General features: G+C 35.2%; 1 protein-coding gene across 1 annotated transcript in view; it reads right to left on the reverse strand.

Moving 5' to 3' along the window:
- The window catches only part of LOC104233950 (fatty acid amide hydrolase-like), a 59,167-nt gene extending 38,130 nt beyond the window's left edge, over window positions 1–21,037 (reverse strand). The window contains exons 1-7 of the mRNA XM_070174495.1: window positions 20,698–21,037; window positions 13,818–13,927; window positions 9,616–9,676; window positions 9,353–9,528; window positions 921–1,050; window positions 274–351; window positions 46–193 (exon numbers count right to left, since the gene is read on the reverse strand). Coding sequence (XP_070030596.1) covers window positions 46–193; window positions 274–351; window positions 921–1,050; window positions 9,353–9,528; window positions 9,616–9,676; window positions 13,818–13,927; window positions 20,698–20,797 — 803 coding nt within the window. The 5' untranslated portion in view covers window positions 20,798–21,037. The remainder of the gene's footprint in view (window positions 1–45; window positions 194–273; window positions 352–920; window positions 1,051–9,352; window positions 9,529–9,615; window positions 9,677–13,817; window positions 13,928–20,697) is intronic.
- Window positions 21,038–24,607: the final 3,570 nt, after the last annotated feature.

The raw sequence follows: 24,607 nt of genomic DNA on the forward strand, positions 1-24,607 counted from the left end.
ATCAAAATCATTGAAATTAATTAATTATAAAAGTATTAATCTTACCCATGATGAGGATTAATACCACTAGTTCCAGCACCAAGCTCATGCATGTTTGTTTTTCCCACCAATATTGCACCACATGATCTCAAACGCTTCACACACTCTGCATCATCCTTGCACCCTCTTACCTTGTGCATCCACTTTGTGCCTCCTACCCATTAATTTATTAATACAACCAACCATGTATAATTCAAATGTTGTACTACTTAATTATCTCAAATGACTGCTCACCTGTAGTGGGATACGGCATACAATCAATTTCATCTTTTATTGCAATTGGCACTCCATCTAAAACTGATAATGGTTCGCCTGGGGAACAATCGTGCCGCCAATATTAAACCAATTAAGAAATATTTTTCTAAAAAAGAAAATACAATCCCGTAATTAAATAGATTTTTGATATATAAACCAACTATAGAGAATGAACTTTAATTGGGTTGCAATAAGACATATCATTAAGAGTAAGATGAGAATGCTAAGATTAAAAAAAAAAGTGAAAAAATAAATCTGAAATTATTTGAAGGACAAACAAAAAAATTGTGACACATAAAATGGGATAATTAGAGTGAAAGATTTGTTATAATGTTTATTACTTTGATAAATATGTACGAGAAAGCCATATGTATAATATACAACTTTGGTCCATTCTATAATTCTCTTTGACTAAACAAATTTGATTCAAAATAAGTGTACATTTAAGATTATAACAAGGTATCAATTATTATTTGTCTCTTATAAAAATGAATGATTTAAACAGTTTCTTAGAAGCATCTCAACAATTATTAGTAGTGATACAGGACAATTTAATCAAATAATTATTATAATTAAAATACTGTTTAAAATGGGCCAAAATCAAAATCCAAAGACTCGGATCGTACCTTGTTCGTATCGATTAGTTGACATAGTAGCTTGTCTTAAGATATCGTCAGCATCAAAATTAATAAAAAATGACATTTGCATTGAACAAGTAGATGATCGATGAACCGCTGATAAAAACCTTTCCATTACCTGTCAAAAGACATATGTTGTAAGTCATAAAAGAAAGTCCTAAAGAAATTTAATATATGTCTGAAAAAGCAACTCGAATTGATAATTAGTAATAAATATAAGCTGTGATTAGAAATGGTTCAACATAATTCTTTCCATATTGAAATGAAGAAAATGACTATGTGTTTTAAAAATCTTTTGAGCTTTATTTTCAGATTTTTTAAGTGTTGTTGAAAATTCAAAATAAATTAAAAATTTGTAAAGTGCCATAAAATCAATTTAAGAAGCATGGTTGACCGGGCATTGGAAGGAATATTCGAGCTTTCGCAAAATTCACCATCTTATCCATGTCCCAAAAATTAAACCTCTTTTTTTCTAGTTATCATGATGTGCTTAATAACGACAGAATTTTCATGCCTGGATTAATATGAAAAACATGTTATGAAGTAAATAATATTAATATTGAAGTGATTTTTATGCAACGATTGCTTACTTTAATGTAATGATTCGGTTGGTCGTTTTATGTATTTGACCTCCATTTTCCTTATTCAATGCTTTCCATATGTGTTTGTTGTTTGATGAATTGTGGGCATGTTTGGATTGGTTTAGTAAATGTTTGAGAATGATTGGAACACTTAATTTTATTTTTGGTAAGCTTAAGTTGTAATATTTGACCAAGGTTTGACTTTTGAGTAGACGACCTCGGATTGGTGAGTTGATGGTTTCAATAGGTTCGTATGGTGATTTCGGACTTAGGCATATGTCTGGATTTGGGTTTGGAAGCTCCTAGAACGTTTTGGCTCTATTTTGCCGAAAGTTTGCAATTTGAGGTTTGGAGAGTTCATAGGTTTGACCAGAAGTTGATGTTGATGATATCGGACTCGGATTTAGTTTCGAAACTTGGAATAGGTTCATTTAGTAGTTTAGAACATGTATGCAAAGTTTGATTGTAATCCGAGTTGGTTAGGAATGAATTAGACGCTTGATTGAAAGTTTTGATGTTCTTCGACTAAAGAGTTATGCAACTTGAGTTTTGATACATGATTTGTGATTGTAAATGTTATTGTAATTTTATGATCCTTAGAATAAGTTTGGATTATATATTGGGACTTGTTGGTATGATTGGTCTGCATCCTAGGGAACCTCAGGTTTTTTTGGTGTTAAGAGCAATTTTGCTGCTGGTGCGTCGCACTTGCGAGGTTTAGGTGCGCAAGTGTAATGACCCGCCTGGTCATTTTATGTATTTGAGCCTCGTTTCCCCTTTTGATGCTTCATATATGTGTATTTATAGTTTTATAACTTGCGGGATTGGTTAGTTTCGTTTCGGAAAGGTTTCGGGTTGATTTGGAGCCTTTTGTGAAAACGACCACAAAACGGCATTTTGATGACTCCAATAGGTTCGTATCGTAATTTTAGACTCGGGCTAATGCCCAAAATCCAATTCAAAGGTCTTTAGGTTGATTTAACTTATTTTGCCGAAACTTGGCAATTTGAGGTTTAGAAATTTTTTCAAGTTTGACCATATGTTGACTTTGTGGCTATAGGGTTCGGAATTTGATTTTGGAACTTGGAATAGGTCTGTTTTCCTATTTGGAACGTGTTTATAAAATTTGGTGTCATTTGGAGTTGGTTTGTTAGGATTCAGACGCTTGGTTGCAATTCTAGAGGTTCTTGAGTTTTCTTTTGAAATTCATGCGTCTTGATGTCCGATTCGCAATTCTAAATGTTATTTTTGTGTTTTGATTGCGCGAGAGAATTCGTATGATATTTTTACACTTGTGTGGATGTTTGATTTGGACCCCTGAAGGCTCGGGTAAGTTTCGAATGTGTTTCAGAATGGTTTGGACTCAAATACAGGTTGTTGGTGTGCTGGTGCTGCAGTTGTTACAATTGCGAGCACCAAAATCGAAATTGCAAACATGACGGGGGACTCAAATATCGCAATTGCGATACCTGGTTCGAATTTGCTAAGCTTAGGCTTAAGTTGGGTAGGTCGTAATTGTGACCAATTGGTCGCATTTGCCAGGAGAGCAGACTTTGCATTTACGAGGTTTGTGTCGCATTTGCGATATCTCCTGGGTGTGTCAGGTACCGTATTTGTGAGGATTCCTTCGCAATGACAAGGGCTCGAAATTGGAAACCTAGTGTCGCAATTGGGACATCTGCAAGTGAATAAAAGGTTGGAAAGTCGGGATTTCATCTCATTTTCTCTTATTTTAGAACTCTAGACTCGGTAGGAGGCGATTTGGAGAGGGGATTTTCATCTTTCAATCACTGGGTAAGTGATTCTAATCGATTTTAAACTATATTTCGTGATTATATATTATATTTAACATCAAACTTATGGGAATCAAAGAGGAAATTTGGGGATTTTTGTCAAAATTTTGAAAAATAAAAATTTGGATTTTGAGAGTCGATTTGGACTCGGATTTGGAAACAAAATACATATATAGACTCGTGGGTTATGGATAGTCGGAATCTACCCTTGGATCGGAGTTTAGACCGGACGGCCCCAGGATTGACTTTTGTTGACTTTTGGAGAATTGTATAAAGATCATAGCTTTATCTATCGCAATTGATTTCCCTTGCTTTTTTTTTTTTTGATGATATTAATTCATTTTTGGTTAGTTTTGAGGCGCGTGGAGGCAAAATTTAGGGGAAAATTATTTTCGAGGGTTGATTTGGCCTAGTTGAGGTAAGTATCTTGTCTAACTTTGTGTAGGAAAACTACCCCTTAGGATTTGGGTTGATTGTGTTATATGTATTATGTGGAAGACGCGTACATAAGGTGACGAGTGTGTACATAGGCTATATAGGTATTTTGACCAATTTAGACTTTTAGACTTCTTCCATGTATTTAATTGAATTTGTCATAACATGTTACATCTTTTATTGTTGAATTTACTCACATGCTTTATTTGACATTATTAGCACTTGTTCTATCTTTTATTGTTAGGTTTTGTTCTTATATGTTTTAGTTGAAGTTTTTACCTATCTTATTGTCTTGTTACCTCTCTTATTATTGAATTACTCTTACTTAAAGTTGTTATTTTGTATGAATATCTTCTTGTAGGGTTATTGATGTTAAAGTTATGAAAGCTATTATCATATCGAGGTTGAAGTTGTTGATTGTTAAGATATCTTTTCTTGTTGACTATTTCTCAATTCATTTTGTTATTATTGAGATTCATGTACACATTGTAGTTGAGCCGTGAACTATATGTTGTAGTAATATTGGTATTGTTAATTTTGGCAAGTTGTGTCATATGGGCACATGTGGTGCGAGTTGTTATTGTGTTGTGATATTGATACTCATGCGGCGGTATAAGGATAGGGTTGATGTGCATGCAGCGACATAAGGTGGGATTTATGCATGTGATGCTAGTAAGAGAATTACTTGAAACCATGCGGCGAGATAAGGGGTCTAAAGCGCGTGTAGCTATTCGAAAAATTATTTTCAAAAACTATCTAAATATAAGGCTCACGCGGCGATATAAGGAAAGATAGTGATTGTGACTTTTGAAATGAGATTGTGAGGTGTGGTATCTCGTTTGTGATTCTTATTGTACATTTTACGTTAAAAAGGCTTGATGGTTGAGCAATTTTTGTTATTTCTTCATTTGTCTTAATTGTAATTGTCCGTATTTGATTACTTATTGCTCATACCATGTGTTCACTATGTTGCCTTTATTGCCTTAAATCCTGATGTTAGTCTATATTATTGTATTGCTTTGTTATCATTCATTTCCTCTCTTGCCTTTATTAGTCTATATTATACTCTGCTCTGTTTTACTTATTTTAGTAGGTGTCTTGACCTGCCCTCATCACTATTTTATCGAGGTTAGACTTGATACTCATTGAATGCAATTGTGGTATACTCATGCTACTACACATGTTTGTGCAGATCCAGGTACAACCGCTTCTGCCGGATGCTGGTGATCGCTCAATCATTTTCGGAGACTTTAAGGTATGCCTTCTCGATGCTTGTAGGCTTCAGAGTCACCTTCTGTTATTCCTTTTACTGCTATTTATCCTGTTATCAAACATTGTTGTATTAGAGATTTTAGTATATTCGTATAGAGCTTATGACTCAGTTCCACCAGTTTTGGAGATTGGGTACTAATGTTCTGTTTTAGAGTTATTATGAGCTTTATCAGTTTATTTTATTATATTAGTTTGTTATTTCTTTTAAACTATCAATGAATGTTAGGCTTACCTAGTCTTAGAGACTAGGTACCATCACGACATCATAAGGTGAGAATTTGGGATCGTGACAGCAGGTGCGACGTTGCACATGCGGATGGATGTGCACAAATGCGGGCATGAGCAGGAAGTTGAAGGACTGATTCTGCGATGTTTGTTGCGCAGAAGTGGATGCGCAAAAGCGGAAGGGAGCTCACATGCGGGATCACAGAAGCGGAGTTTAGCTCCGCATGTGCGAATGGTCGGCTGTTTAATGAAGCTCAGAGATGTGAGGTATTGGCCGAAGACGCGGCATTGCAGAAATGACACTGAAGGCCGCAGTTACGAGATCCCTGGAAGACCTCTTTTGTTTCGAGGGCTTACTCCTTTTTTATTACTTGGAGTTTTGGAGCTCGGTTAGAGGCGATGTTTTGGGAGATTTTCATCACCACTTTGAGGGTAAGTATTCTCTACTTGGATATAATTTTATATCTTAATTATTCATGAATTTGTACACTTAGAACATGGATTTAAAAGAGGAAAATTAGAGTTTATGTGCTTTATTTTGGAGAGATAATTGAGAACTTAATCCCTATTCGGAATCGAATTTAGATAAAACTTATATATTGGACTCCTATTTGAATGGGTGGTCGGGATTTATGAGTTTTGTCGGGTTCCATGAAGCGGACCCGAGTTAAGTTTTTGGTGTGATTTTGTATAATTGATCAAAGATCGAGCCTTTATGCTCCGTAGTTATTTCCTATAGCATTTTTTGACATCGTGTTATGTTATTTGACTAATTTTGAGCCGTTTAGAGGCCGATTTGAAAGGAAATGCATTCTTGAATTATTGATTTTGCTTGTTTGAGGAAAGTATCTTGCCTAGCCTTGGTTTGAGGGGCTTGCTTGAATCATTGATGATGGTTACGTGTTGTGATGACCCGATAGGTCATTTTGAGTATTAGCCCTTAATTCCGTATTCCGAGACCTCCGTTAGCTTTGTTTGATGTTTCTTGATTTGCGTGTGTGGTCCGTGTCATTATTTGCAAAGCGTTTATGCAAAATTTGAAGAAAATGTGAAATTTGGCTTTAAAAATAACTTGAGTTGACCATGGTCAACATTTTGTGAAAACGACCTTGTCTGTATCGTGATTTTGGACTTGAGCGTATGTACGAAATGAAAATTAGAGGTCCCTAAATTGATTTGACTCATTTTTTGCCGAAAACTAGTATTTTTGGAAGTTGAAAAAAATTTATTAAGTTTGACCATATGTTGACTTCTTAGCTAATGGATTCGGATTTTGATGTTGAAACTTGGAATAGGCTTGTATCGCTATTTGAAACTTGTATGCAAAACTAGTGATGCATGTCATAGGTAAAACACCCACTTATAATTACATAAGTAATTTTATTGCAAGGTTTTGGCATTCTGTTACAACTCCAGAACTATATTTCCACGAAGATGGATTTTACATTGCTAAATTTCATAATAGGTATGATAGAGATAAGATCCTTTACTCTGGACCTTATACAATCAATAGCATGCCTTTAATTCTGAAGGATTGGACTCCTTATTTTTATTTTCAAGAGGAATTCCCACGTACCATGCCATTGTGGGTGAATTTCCTAATCTCCCCCTAAGTTGTTGGAATGCAATCACTCTCAATAAGATTGCTAGCCTATTGGGAAGACCTATTTGCGGATGAATGTACTGAGAAGCAAAATAGGGCGTCCTATGCTTGAGTCTTGGTAGAAAGGGATGTAATTAAGGAATTACCTAATGAAGTTGAGGTTGTTGATCTAGTAAAGCTTTCACTTAGTATGTGAGCTACGACTGGAAACCACTATTCTGCCAAAAATGTTTATCCCTTTGTCATGAATGCAAAGTTGAACGTCAAGTGAAGCAAACTCAGGTAGATGTACATACCAAAAAAGGGTCCATCCAGGAAAGGAAGGTCTTAAGGGTGATAAGAAGGTCAACTTGCAATGGGTAGGCAAAGCTCAAACCAATGTGCGAATTGGTCCTGATGATAAAGGAAATAATAAGGTACATATGAACAGGCTCAGGTGTCCGAGAAGGTTGAAAAGGAGAAAAATGATGCTAGCAGAAGGAACACTGCAGCTCCTATTGTTAGGACTCCAGAACATGTTATACGTGACTCTCCTCAAACTAGCACTGCTATACAGGGAAGAATGCCAAATGCAGCCCTTTTCCAGCATGGAAAACCTCTTTTAATAACTATTTCTAGACCAATCACTACTCAAAATTTATTCTACCCTTTTATAATGAAAATTTTGGGTGATACTATATCAGGCAAGCCTCTAGATGGGAGAACCAAACCCATATCTGCATGATTTGGAATATTGGAATGTGAGGGGCATGAACAAGCCCTTCAAACAGAGGTAAATGGGGAACTATTTGAGAAATAATAAAATAAGCTTGGGGGACTGTTAGAAACAAAAGTGAAAGAACCTAAATTTGCTACTAGTATATCTTTAATAGTTAGAGGTAGCAAACTACTAATAACTATTCTCAAGCACCAAATGGAAAAATTTGACTTCTATTGAAGGGAGAAGATGTTTCTGTTACTATTAAAGAGTCTCATGCTCAATTTATCCATTGCTATATCAGAGATAGACTCTCTCAATTTCAAAATGCCCTGACTGTGGTTAATGGCAGTAATGATAGTGAGGAGAGGAAAGCTCTGTGGAGGGTTCTGATGCAAATATGGGTTGTGCTATTGATACCCCTTGGTGTGTGTGTGTGTGGGGGGGGGGGGGTTCAACTCTCCTCTGAATTGAATTATGAAGATAGAGTGGGGGGCCAATCAGTTGCTGACCATGAGGTTCAAGACTTTCGAGCCACTTGTGTTGCTTTATGCCTTACAGACATGAAATCAACCGGAAGGTTCCTTACTTGGACCAACAGAAATGTATAGAGCAAGATTGATAGGGTACTATGTAGTGATAAATGGGTGATACAGTATGGTAACATCACAACGCAGTTTTTGGAGAACCACTTTTAAGATCATGCGTCAATCCATCTAGAATGTGCATTGAATACAGATATTAGAAGGAAGCCTTTTAGGTTTCTGAATGTACTCGCTGAATGGTTCTTGCAGGTAGTAGCACATGACTGGAGACAGGAGGGTTAGGAAACATGTATGTATAAGGTGTGGCAAAAACTTAAAAATTGCAAGGAATCCCTGAAGAAAATGAAGGAATCCAACTTTGGCATCATGGACAGGAGAATTGCTATGGCAAGAGAACATCTCCAAAATATCCAGATTCATCTAACCAATAAACATGACCCAACATTAATACTAGAGGAAAAAGAAGCTGGAAGGAGCTGAACAAATGGTTAGCATTACGAGAGAAAGTACATAGGCAGAAGTCCAAAGCACATTGGATTAAGGAAGGGTATGGAAATAGCATTTACTTTTTCAATTGTATGAATTCTAGAGCTAGCACAATTCATATATTTATTCAGAAGACAGACTCAAGCCAAACACTACGTTCACAACAGGAGATAGAATTAGAAAGAGTTGCTGGGGTCATCAGATTCTATTGATCTGCAAATTATGAGGGAGGGACCAAGTGTATCTGTTGCACAACAAAGAATTATATGCTCAGAAGTAATTGGGGAGGAGATCAAAGCTGCTTTATTTGAGATAGATGATAATAAAGCACCAGGCACAGATGGATTTAATGTTGCATTCTTTAAAAGAACATGGATTATAGTCCAAAGTGATGTCTACCAAGCTGTACAAGAGTTCTTCAAATACAACATGATGCTAAAAGCAGCAAATAACATTGTGGTTACCTTAGTCCCTAAGAAAGCTCAACCAGAGTCTATTAGAGAGTTTAGACCTATTGCATGCTATTCTACTATCTACAAGATAATATCTAAGATCATCTCTGAGAGGATAAAAGGAGCTCTAGAGGATATTATTGGGCCAAGCCAGTCAGCTTTCATCCCAGTACTTTTGTGGCAACAGGAAGCGTCGCTCGTCACTGAAAACGTAATTTCTTGTAGTGATATACTTTGGTTTGGTAAATAAAATCATTTAACTACCAAAAAAGAAAAAAGTTTGTGGCGGTAATATCATGAAAAGTGCAAGACGTGTGGTTAGGGACAATACCTTGCGAGGTGTAATTAGTTTGGAGTTATAAGCTGTTGAATAATCCAATATGGTCCACCTACTGAAACTATACTTTGGAGGTTCTAAAATTGATGGAAGGCATCCCGAGGCCTGCCCAACCTGTTCTGATGGAGATGCTCCGTACTCTACACATATTACTTCTTTTTCTTCTTTCCCTGTCAATTGTCATTACCAATAAATACTCTTCATATATAGCAACGTGACTTAAAACGACTGTACGTGTAAAGATAAAATAACCGGACCTTCATAGCTGTGAAGAGGAACATAGAGGGGTGACTCCTGCAACTCAGCAAATGTAACATGCTGCCAAATAACACTTTTCAGTAACAATGAAACAAGAGACAAACTTTTGGACTTTGTTCCGAATTAAGATCAAGAGGCGACATTTCACCGCATTAATGTTTACCTCTATATTATAGTGGCAAAACTGATCATCAAGATTACTTGCATCTTAACTCTTAGGTAGCATGTATGTGTGCCGCTCAAGTAATTTGTTTCGTTTAACTAAAAGTTGCCAAAAAATTTCATTTGCGTTGAAAGAGGAGTATTAATTACTACCAGCTTATTAAGAGAAGGGGAAAAAGGGAAAATTCATAGTAAATGCTAAAATGCCATCAAATTTTGTATTTTATATATTAATAAGCATTACCTAACAATTGACATGGAGTAATTCAAATAGAAAGAGAACACACAAGCAGAATATATAAAATAACTCGTTAAAATTTCAACAATGTAATTTCTAGCTTATGAAAGTGAGCATGATGATATGTATTTTGATTCCATCCCCCACCCTCCACCCCTCACCTCTCCAATATATCTATCTATCTATCTATACTATATTAAAAGTGGGAAGCCCTTAAGCCAAAAATTAAATTACCAAAGTATCCTTTAATTAACCTATAATAGTTTTTAAAAATATAAATAAAAAATTAAAGCCTACAAAACGCAACCTTCCATCAGGCACCTATTCAGAAGAAATATGTTTCTAAGTTTTAACACTTTAAATTCTTCACATCAATAGTCACAACTCTTAAAAGAAAACTTTTTTTTTTTTTTGTTGCTAAAAACTCTTAAAACAAAACCTAACACCTACAAACAACTCCTAATTACCCAATTGTCATCCGCATTACCCTCAAATCACATCTCTTATATAACCTTAATGGCTTAATCAACCATGAGCGAACCGCGAAAACACCAAGTTCTTCTATACGCATATACTTCCACATTCCGCATAATCATCATATTATTTTAATTATTTGTTATTTTCTTTTCTAAGTTAAATTGGAGTTACATTTGATTGTCGTTTGGGCAAAATTTGTCAAACTAATCATTTTTATGCATGATTTCGGATGCAAGTTTAAGAATTTAGTTGACTTTGTTTGTCGTTTCTACCAGGTTTCACTGCAAGGTGCAAGTGCGATAAATATTTCAAGGGATGTGGTTTTGGAAAAAGGATTCGCAAAAGAGAGCGTTATGGAATTATACCCGGCGAGCCACTGTTGTCGCGCACTTAATTCTGGTCCGTTATTTGCTCTTTTTTTTTTTTTTTTTTTTTTTTTGTTATTCCAGCATTTAAGAGATATAGTTGGTAGTCATGTTTATTAGCTTAATAATATTAGTTATGATCTATACAATGCTTCGTTATGTGGTATGACTTCATTTAAGATATTTTATGTTGAATGTCTCATTTTGGTAGAAATTTTTTTCACTTGTAAAGTGATAATGGTACATTTAAAACTTGGAGATGATCGTAAGACAATTAGTGATTTTTCTTATTTAGCGTTTGTTTGAGTTGTACTCTCGGAATTTTTGTGTCCTTTATCATAAAGTTCATGCTTTTAAAATGCCAATTCAATTGATTTGTCGTTTTTGATTTTCCACATGTTCTTTTTCAGTGTCGAGTTTTCACCTAATTAAGTATAAGTAGTAGTAATTCTTTTTATATTTTCTGACTTTCTATTTTCCCTTTGCAAGACATTTTCGTAATACTTTCTCTCTCTTGAACGTGTATATGAAAAGATAGGGTTACATTGATTTCTCAAACTTGATTGTGAAATCTGTTGTCTATAGTTAAATACATATGTTGTTGCAAATTAAATACAAAGTAGAGAAGAAGAAGGTTTTCCCTCAAAGTCCACGTATTTATTGTTGAATACTTAAAATATTAAATCGGACATATAAGAGGCATAATTCCTCCTAATTAGTATTAATAATCCTGTATTATGAATTTGAATTTGTGTGCATATTCTTCATATAATACTAGCATATTACAGAAATTTACCAAATTGTGTTTCAAATTATTATATATGCAGTTAAAAAATAAAGCCAAGTGACATTGGATGGACAAAAAAAATTGAAAAAATTACAAATATATAGAATATTTATGGTTTAGTGTGAGTACATGGGCGATGGCCGATAGATCGTTGACATGTGACTATTTCTTCTTTAGCTATATTTCTACAAGTTTTTTCCTATGAAATAAGACTATAAGATAACTCTAATGAAGTCTAGAAAAAATTTATAGTAAAATCTTTTGTAACATAAATAGCTTTAGAATATGGATTAACGACGAAAGATATTGCCATATGACTTATAACTCTGCTATTATTTTCTTCTTGCTCTTGCAGACAAAATTCTATATATATTTAAGAAAGATGAAACTACATATGTACTTACCAACAGTTATATTAGTCCCCATTCTACTGCTTTTAATTAGTTTGTTGCATTCTTCAAGTTACATAAATACTATACACTTCTTAAATAGTAGTAATATATTTTTACTATACCCGAATCATTTTAGGAAAGTAGAGGGACAAAGCAATCATCGTTTTGATTAATGTGTCAATTCCTCCGAAGCTTCCTCTATCTAATCCCATTTAAATTTATTTTCACATCTTATAAATATTTTTATGTAAAGTCATGTTGCTTTTATCTAAATCCTATTTAGTTAAATAGGGAGAGAAGGAGAGCTCCTTGTTCTGATATACTAATGTGACGAATTAGCTGGCGACTCAATGAAGACATCAAGCTCTAAATTCTTTTAAAAATTATAATAATAAGAAATCAGAATTATATAAAAGTACAGGAGATATATGACCCTTTTTTCTTAATTTTATCATACTTAATTATCTAATTTTCATTCAGTGGATAAAAAATGATCCATTTTGTAGATTTGAGCTCTTAATACTTATTGATGAATAAATGTAAGAATTATTTGTAGGTTTATATTATGAAGCTTAATTTTGTGCATAACATGTACATTCACATAAAAATGCGAGGCTTGAATTTTATTAAAAAAGAACAATCAACCTTGAGAAGACAATTATGCCAAAAGCGCAATTGATTATGTTATGGCTGGAGAATATTAGGGAAAAAATCGATCAAGAAATCATGCTTTTTACGTCGTCTATTGAAGCAATCAAACTCAAGAAACTATACCAAAACTTAATTGGTAACGTTATGCCTAGAAAAATCGAGATCGTGTTGGTAGGAGAGTGTGCTTTTTTATTTTATTTATAAAAAAGGTCTTAAAGTTACAAAGTAATGCTAGCTTTTTGCTTATTTAAATATGTAATTTATGATAAAATAAAATATTTTTCAATTATGTAAGTATTAATTAATTTTAGTATATATTTTGTAAAAATATGATATAAAATACACGTGTATCGCACGTGCAGAAAAACTAGTATATATATGTGTGTGTGTGTGAGAGAGAGAAAGAGAAATAGGCATTTTGAAAGTCAATACATACAAGGGGAGAATGTCCAACGTTCAAAGTTAAAGAAGGATATATATATATATATATATAGTGGGGGGGGGGGAGGGGGGGTGATATGTATATAGGACTTTTTGTAAGCGGTGTCGTATATAACTAAAAAAATTAATAAGTATTATTTAATATCATTTACCTACAAGTTGCAAGTCTTAGCCCAATGGTTTGGTTGAATATTATTTCCAAAGGAGATATAGTTTAATTTTTCTTAGACTCAAATTTTTAACAAAAATGCTCGTTCAAAGATGTTATAGAAATAAAATATTTAGGTCCAGCCTCGAACCTACAACCTTTACAAACCCAAATACGAGCTTGACCAGTAAATAAAGAAATACTCTCGGTTAGAAAGCGATGTCATCACTATATATTACTTCGTTTTTTATATAATGTTGCATTTTTTTCCGATGAAGGTGTGTGATGACACCGCTTCGATCCATTTGCGTCCGACCCTGTGTGTGATACAACTGGGCTTGGGAAAACTCTGTGATCATTTAAAGTGCACAGTGTCTGATACTTTAAAATTAAAATAATTTTAGTCGATATAGTTTTTTCATTATACTTTTAGATTCTTTCAATTTTCATTCAAGTTTTTCTTTTGATCATTTAATTTTAATGTACAAGTCGAACAGTGTCACCCAATTAAAGGCAAAGAAGCGGATAAAATGAACATACCTTGTGAATTAGGTTATTTCTCTTCAAAAAGTAGAGCATAACGGATCCAAAGATCGGCATTTCCAAGAACCATACAAACACTTTAACAAGAAAGCCGGCCATCCGAGGGGCTGGTATTGAAATTAAATGCGAGGAAATAAAATTGAATTAAATTAAGAATCTGAATTATAAGTTAAAAAATAAAAGAAAAAGAAAAGATATTAATGAAAACAGAAAAAGGGCGGAAAACTATTGCACTAAAGTTTAACACATAATATATCCTAATTCCAGTGTGAAGCAAATTCAATAAACTCTCTGTACATCTAATCATATCCTTGTCACAAATCTTTAGACAAAAACGAAAAACAGACACAAAAAGAGAGCACAGAACTATTGACAAATAAGTAACTAAGGGTGTGTTTGGTATAACAGAAAATGTTTTCTTGGAAAATAAGTAGTAATCTTATTCATTTTTCGGTGTTTGGTACGCAAATTAAGGAAAATGACTTCTCAAAAGTATTTATAAATAATTTAGATATAATAAACATGAAGTCATAAACTTTCAAAACAATAACCTTTCGGACCCACAAATTTCAATAACTTTCGAACCGCTAAACTTTCAAAACCGCGAAATTTCGAACTCGTAAACTTTATAATTTCTAGACCCGTAAACTTCAAAACACATAAACCTCCGAACTCATAATTTTGAAACTTGTAAAATTTTGAGCCTTTAAACCGATAAATAAAAAAATTAAAACTGAAAAATATATTTAATTTTTTTTGGGGGGGAGAGGGGGGCTGGGGACGGTAAAACGAAAAAAACAAAAATTTAAATTACAAATTTTTTTTTGCGGGGGGGGGGGGGGGGGGAAGGGGGGTGGTCTAGAAAAACAGAAATTTAAAATTGCAAAAAAAATAATTTTTTTTCCAGGTGGAGGGGGTGGGGGTAGAGGGGTAGTAGGGTGGGTGGTAACGGAAAAACTGAAATTTGAAAAAAAAAAACCTTTTTTTGGAGAGGGGGGGGGAGGGGGAAGGTTGAGAAGGAGTTCTGGAAAATATTTTCCCTTCTCTTGTAAGGAAAACATTTTCCTCTAATTGGAGGAAAATGAGTTCATAAGAAAAATATTTTTCAAAACATCTAAGCTAACCAAACATGGGAAAATTGGAAAATATTTTCCGGAAAATATTTTCCTTCATACCAAACACACCCAAAATCATACACTACAACAACAACAAGTCCAATAATTTTCTACAAATGGGGTATGTGAAGGGTAAGATATACGCAACCTTACTCCTACCCTGGAAGGGCAGAGAGACTGTTTTCGATAGATCCTCGGCCGGAGAATGAGTAAAAAAAAGATAATGACAACAAGTAGAAATAACAACAAGATAAAATAAGACCGAATCCAAGAGAGCAGTTAAACTCTTGGTAGTAATAGTAATCTATGAATAAAAGGATATAATACTAACACTAATGCTAGTGAAATGAATAAGACAAAGAGAAACGCTCGACTACCTACTAGCCGTCCACCCTAATCTTTGACCCCCACACCCTTTTATGTAGGGTCATCTCCTCAGTCAGCTCCAGTTGCGCCATGTATCGCCTAATAACCTCTCCCCAAGACTTCTTAGGGCTACCTCTACCCCTCCTGATATCCACTGAGGCTAACTAAAACATTTGAACTATATAATTATCCGGTGATTATAGTCCTAACGATTAATCTCTGGACTAATTTATGTTTGGAAGGGTTCAGTTTAGAATCGGAACACTTAGTTCCCTAATAGTGGCCTAAGATGATCATGTTTGATTTGAGTCAATATTTTGAGTAAACGACCTCGGAACCGAAATTTGATGATTCCAATAGGTTCGTATGATGATTTTGGACTTAAGCGTGTATTCGGATTAGGTTTTGGGTGATCCGAGAGCATTTCAATGCTTAAAGTGGAAAGTTGGTTCATTAAAGGTTTTCTAATTCTTCAAATTTGGTTTGCAATAGACTTTGGTATTACCGTTTGGGATTCCGAGCCTGGGAATAGGTCCATATGGTGACTTATGACTTGTACTAAAAATTTGGTATCATTCCGAGTAGTCTAAGTATGATTCGACGCGTTCAGAGCTAATTGAAACGTTTGAAGTTCATAAGTTGATTCAAGTTGGTTTTGGGGTATGATTCTTGGTTTCGATGTTGTTTTTCATGTTTCAAAGGTTCGAGTAGGTTAGTATTATATTTATGGACTCGTTGGTGTAATTGGCCGGGGTCCGGGGTGGCTCAGGGAAATTTCAGACTGCTTGGAGCTAAGTCTAAGAACCTGATGTTGCTGGTCCTGGCGAACGTGGAGGTGGCGTCGCATTCGCGGAGAAGGAATTAGGGAACTGGACATTTTTTCCCTTTGCGTTCGCATTCAAGGGATCGCGTTCGCGAAGGTCTGGGACCAGTAGCCTTCGCGTTCGCATATACAAGCCCGCGTTCGTGTAGAATAAAGGGTCTGGGGAGGGTCAACCACCTTTGCTCTTCGCGTACGCGAAGGGCTAACCGCGTTCGTGAAGCTTAGGCTGGGCAAGACTTTGCGATCGCGAGACTATCCTTGCGTTCGGGAAGAAGGTCTTCAGGGCATGGGCCTGCTATGCCTTTGCGATTGTGAAGCTTCTTCCGCGATCGCAAAGAAGCGTCAACTGGGCAGTGTTTTGATTTAAAGATGAGACTTAGGCTTATTTTTCCCGTTTCTCTTTTGTATGGTCCGAATTTGGAGCTTCTTGGAGAGTGATTTTCATCAAGCATTATATGGTGAGTAATTTCTACCTAATTTAAGTTAAATACATAGGTTATGTGTAGATTTTAACGGATAAAATGTTAAAATTTTAGGAGTTTGTTGAAAAACTTAGGTTTTGATAAAAATGAGATTTGACCATGAAATTGATTATGTAATTGGGAATAAATTATATATTTGAGTTCGTGAAGTCACAGGTAATATTTATTTTCAAAATTCGGGCACCTAGGACTGGGGGCGATTTTATGAACTTCCCAGATTTGGTTGGAAAATTAGTTTAATAGCTAATTTGGAACTTTTGAGAAATTATTAATTAGTTTATATGATTTTTGATTAGCTTCGGATTGCTCGGCTTAATTTGGGGAATTCTAGTGAGGTTAAAGAGATGGTTAGTAGACTTAAAAGCGAGGTAAGTCTCTTGCCTAACCTTGTAAGAGGGAACTTATCCCCTTAGGTGTATTAATTGTTGTGTGATACTTGTTTTGGGGAGCTGCGTACGCACGAGGTGACGAGGTCCGTACATAGATATATTCATAATATGTTCGTGTAGACTTAGATTCACAACATGCCTTTAATTGTGCTATTTATACCTATCCGGTATATTAATTTTCTTAGTTATGACTGAGATTGAGGATTTTAATAAAGATACCGACTTAACCTCTTACTTTGGAAAAATTGGGAGATATTTGATAAACTATAGATCTGTATCTTCTCGTCTCGTATGTGTTTCCGCGAGCGAGGTAAATTTATCTACTCTTATGGGATCGGGTCATTTGTCTCAGCAAAAAAATAAATTACTTTTATGGGATCGGGTCATTCGCCTCGGCAGTGTGGTAACATTATTCTTATGGGATCGGGCTGTTAGCCTCAGCAGTACCGAGTACCACTATTCCCATAGGATCAAGTTGTTCGCCTCGACAGCTTCATACTTAATATTTGAGACTCGATTTGATTTGGTAATAGTTGGGTTAGTACCTTCAAGGCCGGTTAGGACATGTTTAGTGATTTGATTAAGACTCATGTGTTTGGTAATAGTTGGGTTAGCACCTTCAAGGCCAACTAGGACATGTTTAGTGATTTGATTAAGCCTCGTGTGGAATTACTGTAATTACTTTTACTTACTTCGTTGCTACTTGTTGTACATTCACCATGTCTACTTATGTATTTCTATTCCTGTTTGACTTCTAGTAAGTGTCAAGTTGACTCCTCGTTACTACTTCTTTGAGATTAGACTAGATACTTACTAGGTACGCATTGTTTTTCGTACTCACGCTATACTTCTGCACTGAATGTACAGTTACTGAGACATGTACTACCATTGGTCACACATGCACGTAGCCTCACTTCTATGGAGACTTAGTGGTGAGCTGCTTGCCTTGCTACGATCTGCAGCACCGGAGTCTCCCTCTACCTTGTATATTATCTTTGTCTATTACCTTTTAGACAGTAGTTGTATTAATTTTATATATTTTCTAGATTGCTCATACACTTGTGGCACCGAGTTTTGAGGGCTTTTAGCATTGATGTACTATTGTACTTATCATTATTGTCACTACAGTGGATGTATTTCTCACGCTTGTATTTTGTTGAGAAAAAAAGTATGTGCAGTTGCATTAGATCTTACTTATTTCATTCTTTTATAAAAGGAAACTTTTATTTTAAATATTAAAAATGGGTAATTAAATTGTAGGTTCACTTGTGGCCTTGCCTAACGATATTGTTAAGTGCCATCACAACCTATTATGAGTTTTGGGTCGTGACACCCTTCTTTTTAATTTATGGGCCTTGATTTTTGTTTTTGGCTATTAAAATTTTCTGACAAATAAGCTTTTAAATATAACATCCTTAGTTTACTCTAAACGAGCCTCAAACCTTAAAGGAATGGCATGACATGTATACGATCATAATATTCAAACAATATTTTGGTATATGTTCTTAACTTTAGCTTTACACCACAAAATTCAATTTTTATTTTTTTAACTATGTGCCCAGTAGTATGTGTGTATATATATATGTGTATGTCTATATATCTATATCTGTACTATTATAAAAGCATGAAGACTCTTACAACTTGTTTGGATGGTTGTTACATATAGTTTCATAATGTATCATATTGTATTGTATTATATTGTACTGTATCGTTTGATGAATACAATCTTTGGATAAATTGTATCGTTTGCCGTTGTTTCATTATATCACATACCATCAATATAAAAAATAAACTTGCAGTATTACCAAAAAAAAAAAAAAATGATACGAGGTAGAATTATTATATAAAAAGTTAGGGTAAAAGATTGTTTAATAATAATAAAGGGTAAGGTAAGAGAAAAAGACAAGGTAATTATGTGACCACACCAAATCGGTCGTTACATAAAGTAACACTTTCCGCTGTTACATAACAATGAATTTAACGATATGATACAATAAAGTTTAAGTAACAATAAAACAAATATTATGTTTAAAGTAACAATACGATACAATACAATAGGTAATGACCATCCAAACAAACTGTTGGTGAAATATAATTTTCATTTTTTATCCTTTTAAAATAGATTTCACATTAGATAAAATTATAATTTAAGTAACTTTTCTAATTTTTAGGAATTTAAAATCAACTAAAATTTAGTTAATAATTTTTTTACTGACAAGATTTTAAAATTAAGCAAACATCAATTTTTACTTAGTGATAAAACTAAGCAGGAAATCCTAATATTTAAGATTTTAAAATTAATTAAACTTAATATCTTATATAATTTTCCTTCTCTAGAGCCCATTGGTATTAAAGTATGAACTATAGGATCTTTTGTTATTTAAAACGTTAGAGATTATGAGTTACCAAAATTTACACGCGTCAAAAACATAACAATTTTGAAGACTCAAAGATTCAAAATTGATATATGATTTTTTTACTAATTGGAAAAACTTTCTTATTGGACAAACATATAATTATAATTAAATATTTAAAAATTAGGATGAATAATAATAAGAATTTGAATGAAAAAAAACTAAGTAATTTCCATTCATGTTGAAATCAAATAATCAAGTTTTTAATTAACTAACAAATAAAAGAATATGATTCGATTATTTTTCAATATGGACATATAAATAAAATTATTTGTCAAGTAGACAAAACTCTTAAGGTACATTTATTTTCGTACGAAGAGCATTAGCAGTGAAAGAAACTAAAAAAATAAGCAAATTGCTTATAATATAAAATTAAGAGTCAATCGACAAAATACAAATTTGAAAGAATATGAATAAAATAACAGAAAACGAAATGTAATGTAAATGAGTTGTCATTTGTTATTTTTTTCTGTCTTGCATTTAATTAAAAATGATAATGTCGCGCTATATTTTTTATATTAATTTATTTATTTAAAATAGAATTCAATATTAGTTGTCCTTTAAACTTTACATTATCACTATCAATTTTGTAGGAGGTATAAAGTCAACCTTTTTATTTCTAAATTTCTAAATAAATTTTAATTTATAATATATGTTTGATTTGATAAATCATTAAAGAATCGTGATAAGGGTATTTTTATGTGTTATTTTCAGTATTAGGTTAGAGAAGTCATAATATTTTTCATAAAATATTCCGATATAAGTCCTCATGAATCATAATAAGACCTGAAACTTTCGTGAGATATGATTTTTCATGTTTGAGCCAGCTGAATTAGAACAACATTTCTCATGTTTAGGATTTTTTAATTTTGATTTTATAATTTTATATAACTTACATAATTTATCTCATAATATTTACACAATGTTTTTAGAATTATGTATCATTAATATGAGTACACCTGCAAAACCCATATCCTAAGACTGGTATATATATAATTTTTGAAACTTGTGATTTTAAATGTATTATAATATTTGTATGATTATACGATTTTTGATACTTATAATCTTAAACATGTCATAACATAATTTGTGTGGCTATAAGATTTTTTTTACTAGGATAAAATTGAAAAGTTTAAAGTTAATTATTTTGAAAATAAAAGCGTGTTATTGTCTCCAAAACTAACTAATAAGAAAATATATAAATAAGAATAGACGGAGTAAGGATGTATGTGAGAAAAAAAGAAAAAAAACGAAGTGAATCGATGACATGGGTGATGGGGATGCTAACCTTTGACGTTGGCTCGGAGATAAAATTCATTACTATGGGGACCAAGATCAACATTATCAACAGCCTTGTAAGTCTCTCCTTTAGCCTTGAGAAACCCCATGATATGATCTCTTCTTCTATCCCAAGCGTATATGTATGTATATATGAGAGTAGAAATCGAGGGTGGGTTTGGAAGAAGAAGAAGAAGAGATGTAATTAAAGATGTATGAGAAGAGGGGTGGGTGGTAGTTGGAAGAAGAAGAAGACGTGGTTTACTATATATATAGGTTGTTAGAAGCGGAGATGGCAAAGAGAGACGGACAAAGAAGAAGTAAAGTTGCTCTTTTATCCCATGCAAATCTATCATGTCTCCATGTTTTTCTTATATAAATGAATTTAAGCAGCATGATTTTTCATAAGAAATGTCAAAATTTAACTATGATAATAAACGGTTTTATTTTTTATTTTATTTATTATCTATATATACATATCTTACAAAACTTTGCAACGAAACCGTGTAATGAGACACTCTTGGGACAAGCTAAGGTAGATACGCCTATATATCCAAAGAAATAAAAGGAAAAGAATTATAAATACATATACACGTGTGTGTACAGAAAGCATCCCGCTCAGTATAATAAAAAAACAAGTGCAAATTGTTTATTTTATTTTTAAAACCTCCCGAAAGGAGGGCTTTAATGCACAACCAAGGATGATTGTAAATTAACAGACATGATTGCAAGCTAATGTTGTCTAAACATGTTTGTGTAGTTTTCAGTATTTTAATTAAGGGGACGTTTGTGCAAAATCTTTACTATACAGTCTAGAGAAAGAGAGGCGGTATTTCAAAACAAACGATTGACATTTACTAAGAAGATGCGTTACAAACACTGACTTTTGTCTTTATCCTTTCTGTTTCTTGTCTTTGCTTAATTCTCTTTTTCTTGAAAGACCAAACAATATTAGTAGTTGGCATCGAGGAGGAGGGAGAGTCTGTGTGGTCGGTCGGCCAAATGGCGACTATGTTCACTGATTAGTCATCGCTAATTCAGTCTTAACCATAATGATGATGAGTGAGATGTGTGAATTAATGTTTAATTTGAAACCTACCCCAATTTGCGAAATTGCAAAGCTTTTCAGCTATAGAGTGCAGAAGAAGAACAAAACCAAAAAATGGATAATTTTTTTTTTTTTTTTAACAAGCTAAGGTAAATGCAAAAAAATCTTTTCTACTTTTACTCTTAGGTTCACGACTATATCTTTTCTTTAATTTAATTTAGATTTTTTTTTTGTCTCAATGTGCTTTTCTTCTAATACTCGTGTTTACCGTGAAAATGGTAACAACAATTAAATTTGTAAATGAGATTTTAAGAATACATGATCTATTTTTATGCTAGTTGTTAGAGCAGATGATGCTAGGAATATGAAGTTTAATGATGAAATGCAAGCTAAAACGAGGCAGTAATCAAACCGAGAGGCCTGTTGCCCGGGTATAGGACTGGTCGATAGGGGACCTCGGGGTCGATATCCGGGTCGAGCTCGAGGTATCGGGGATAGTCGAAAATGGGATAACAGTTAGGTTATGATCAAACAAAGCTCTATATGGCCAAGGCCAGACAATAAATAAAGAACAAGTAAGAAAGCGATAAATACTAAAGTGGCCTTGAGCCAGTGAGAGCAAGCGAGTTAGAGAGAAGAGAGAGAGATATTATTGATCTTGTGGAGAAATAGTTGGAGTAACATCAATCCTTTACAAGGTAGTGCGGGTTCCCTTTATATAGGAGGGGAACCCGGCTATAGTACATGGGCATTAATTGTAAAGTATGGAGATGTGACGGCTAGACGCCATGCTTCGGTGTAGGCTCTGGATAGGCCGGCCCTGTCAGACTTAGCCGTGTATCTAGGGAACTTCCCCTTCTGTTCTGTCCTCGTCCTTTGTCTTCTTCGAGTCGGGCCCCGACGAGCCCCGATGGAGGGAACTCGGTCGTGGCTTCACATCCTCGGGGTCTCGAGGCATTCTTCCGAAGTGGCTTGATAGCGGAAAATCAAGTCCTCTGATTTCGCCGCATATAGATAGTCTCCGCGTTTCCCAGAACGAAGCGATGAGAAATGATTATGACACCTGACTCCTTGAGCTTCTTATGGTGACGTCACACCAATGATGCAACCTGTGGCGCGAGCTATTGTGGCAACCGGGGTTCCCCACAGACTTGTGCATTTGACATCATTTATTGTGCTGCCAATTTCCGTTCTCCAAGGCGAGTGTACCGCCGTCGATTCGGTTCTTCAAGAGCGCAGTAATTGCGTCCGTCGGTCTGTCTCCTAAAGCCTCGATGACCGTGTCGTTACCCCTATAAATGGGGGTGCCTTGGCGTTGATATTTCTATCCCAGTACCTCCATTGGCTTATTTGCCCATTTCTTCTTATCATCTTCCTCCATCTTTGAACTTCATGTTTGTGTCTCATGGCCTCAAGGCCGTTCGGCAGAGATCCCGCAGGCTGTGTTGTGGTTTGTTGCCGGAGCTTCTCTTCGTCAAGCATAATCATGTTGTCCTGTTGCTGCTGTGGTTGTTGTTATGTTCGCTGTTGTTGTTGTCGTTGGCCCGAGACGATGTCGGACGGGGAGTCGGTCTTCCCATTTCGTAGGCAGTCATTAGGGCTATGCACCGCTGCTCACTCTCCTACCTAGGCCTGGTGCGGCACTTCATCCCTTGGGTTTTTCCTTTCCCAAGGGATAAAGTTGCACTACCGGTTGTTGAGGCTGGGGTCCGCCGAATCTTCAACCTTTGGCTTTGGCGGGTCATGTCTCTTTTCTCTGCCTCCTCTGCATCCCCTCCTTTTCCTCTTCTTCATTTTTCCCCATGGTGGGGACCCCCCGGAGGATTGAGCTAGGAACCTAGAGGAAGCGGCGGTCGAAGGAATCACCCTCGAGGATGCGTGCTTGAGGGGGCAACGCCCGAGGATGCTGATACCAGAGATGGATTTTCAAGGATGGATCGAGCTCTCGGGTTTCATCACATGTACATCCTTCCGTTCATCCGTTTTTGGTGTAGAGATCCTCTGTAGGCTTTTGTAATTGTATGTAAGGACCCCTCGAGGGCTGTTGTACATGGATTTTTATGAATATAAATATACTTAACTTCTGATTTCGATTCTTGCCTTATTATTGCAGCTCTCGTGCCTTTTGAGGCCTTTGAATGTTTTCCTTTGTTGTTGACCGCTAATATCTAACTCGAATGCGAGCGTTATTTTCGATCCTCTACTGATTGGGATGGCTCTTTTCTGAGCCCATCGTTGTACCTCCGACTGATCCTGAATTGATCTGATAGGTTCGGGCTGTCGGCTGACCTCCGAGTTGCATGGAGATAATACGCTGAGTTTTGGAGCTTTCGAGAATGGTAACCTGAGTGAAGGTCACTTTTGGATACCTAGGGGTCTCTTTTGAACTTGATGCAAAAGGCCTCAATATTTTAGATAGCTACCCTTCCGCCTTGGCATAGGGTTCTTCATTTCTTCAGGCACAAAAAGCATTGGCGCACATTCGTGCTTTAGTTTGTCGATTCTACCGTAGCCATGGCAACTATTCGAGGCCGGCCTGCCAGGGAGTGGGAAGTGCCACTCCCGGCGCTCAGGATCTGCGGGAGTTCGCTCTGAAGACCGTGTCTTTGATAAAAGAGGAACATCTGGAGATGGTAAAGAGATACTGCGGATGGAGCGAGGGGATAACGCTGCAGGTGCTTTCCCCGGATGAGAGCATATGGACTCTGCTGGTGGATTCTTGAGCGTATACCTATATCCTTTCGCATTTGGCCCCCTTAATAGGGTCGTGCTTGATTTTTGCTTGAAGTATCAGGTTACTTTGGCGCAGATACATCCGTCATTATGGAGAGTGGTGCTGATGATGAGGTCCTTTGCGGAGAAGGCTGGTCTT

Source organism: Nicotiana sylvestris, chromosome 5, assembly GCF_000393655.2.
Source record: "Nicotiana sylvestris chromosome 5, ASM39365v2, whole genome shotgun sequence".
In the NCBI taxonomy this organism is placed as follows: domain Eukaryota; kingdom Viridiplantae; phylum Streptophyta; class Magnoliopsida; order Solanales; family Solanaceae; genus Nicotiana; species Nicotiana sylvestris.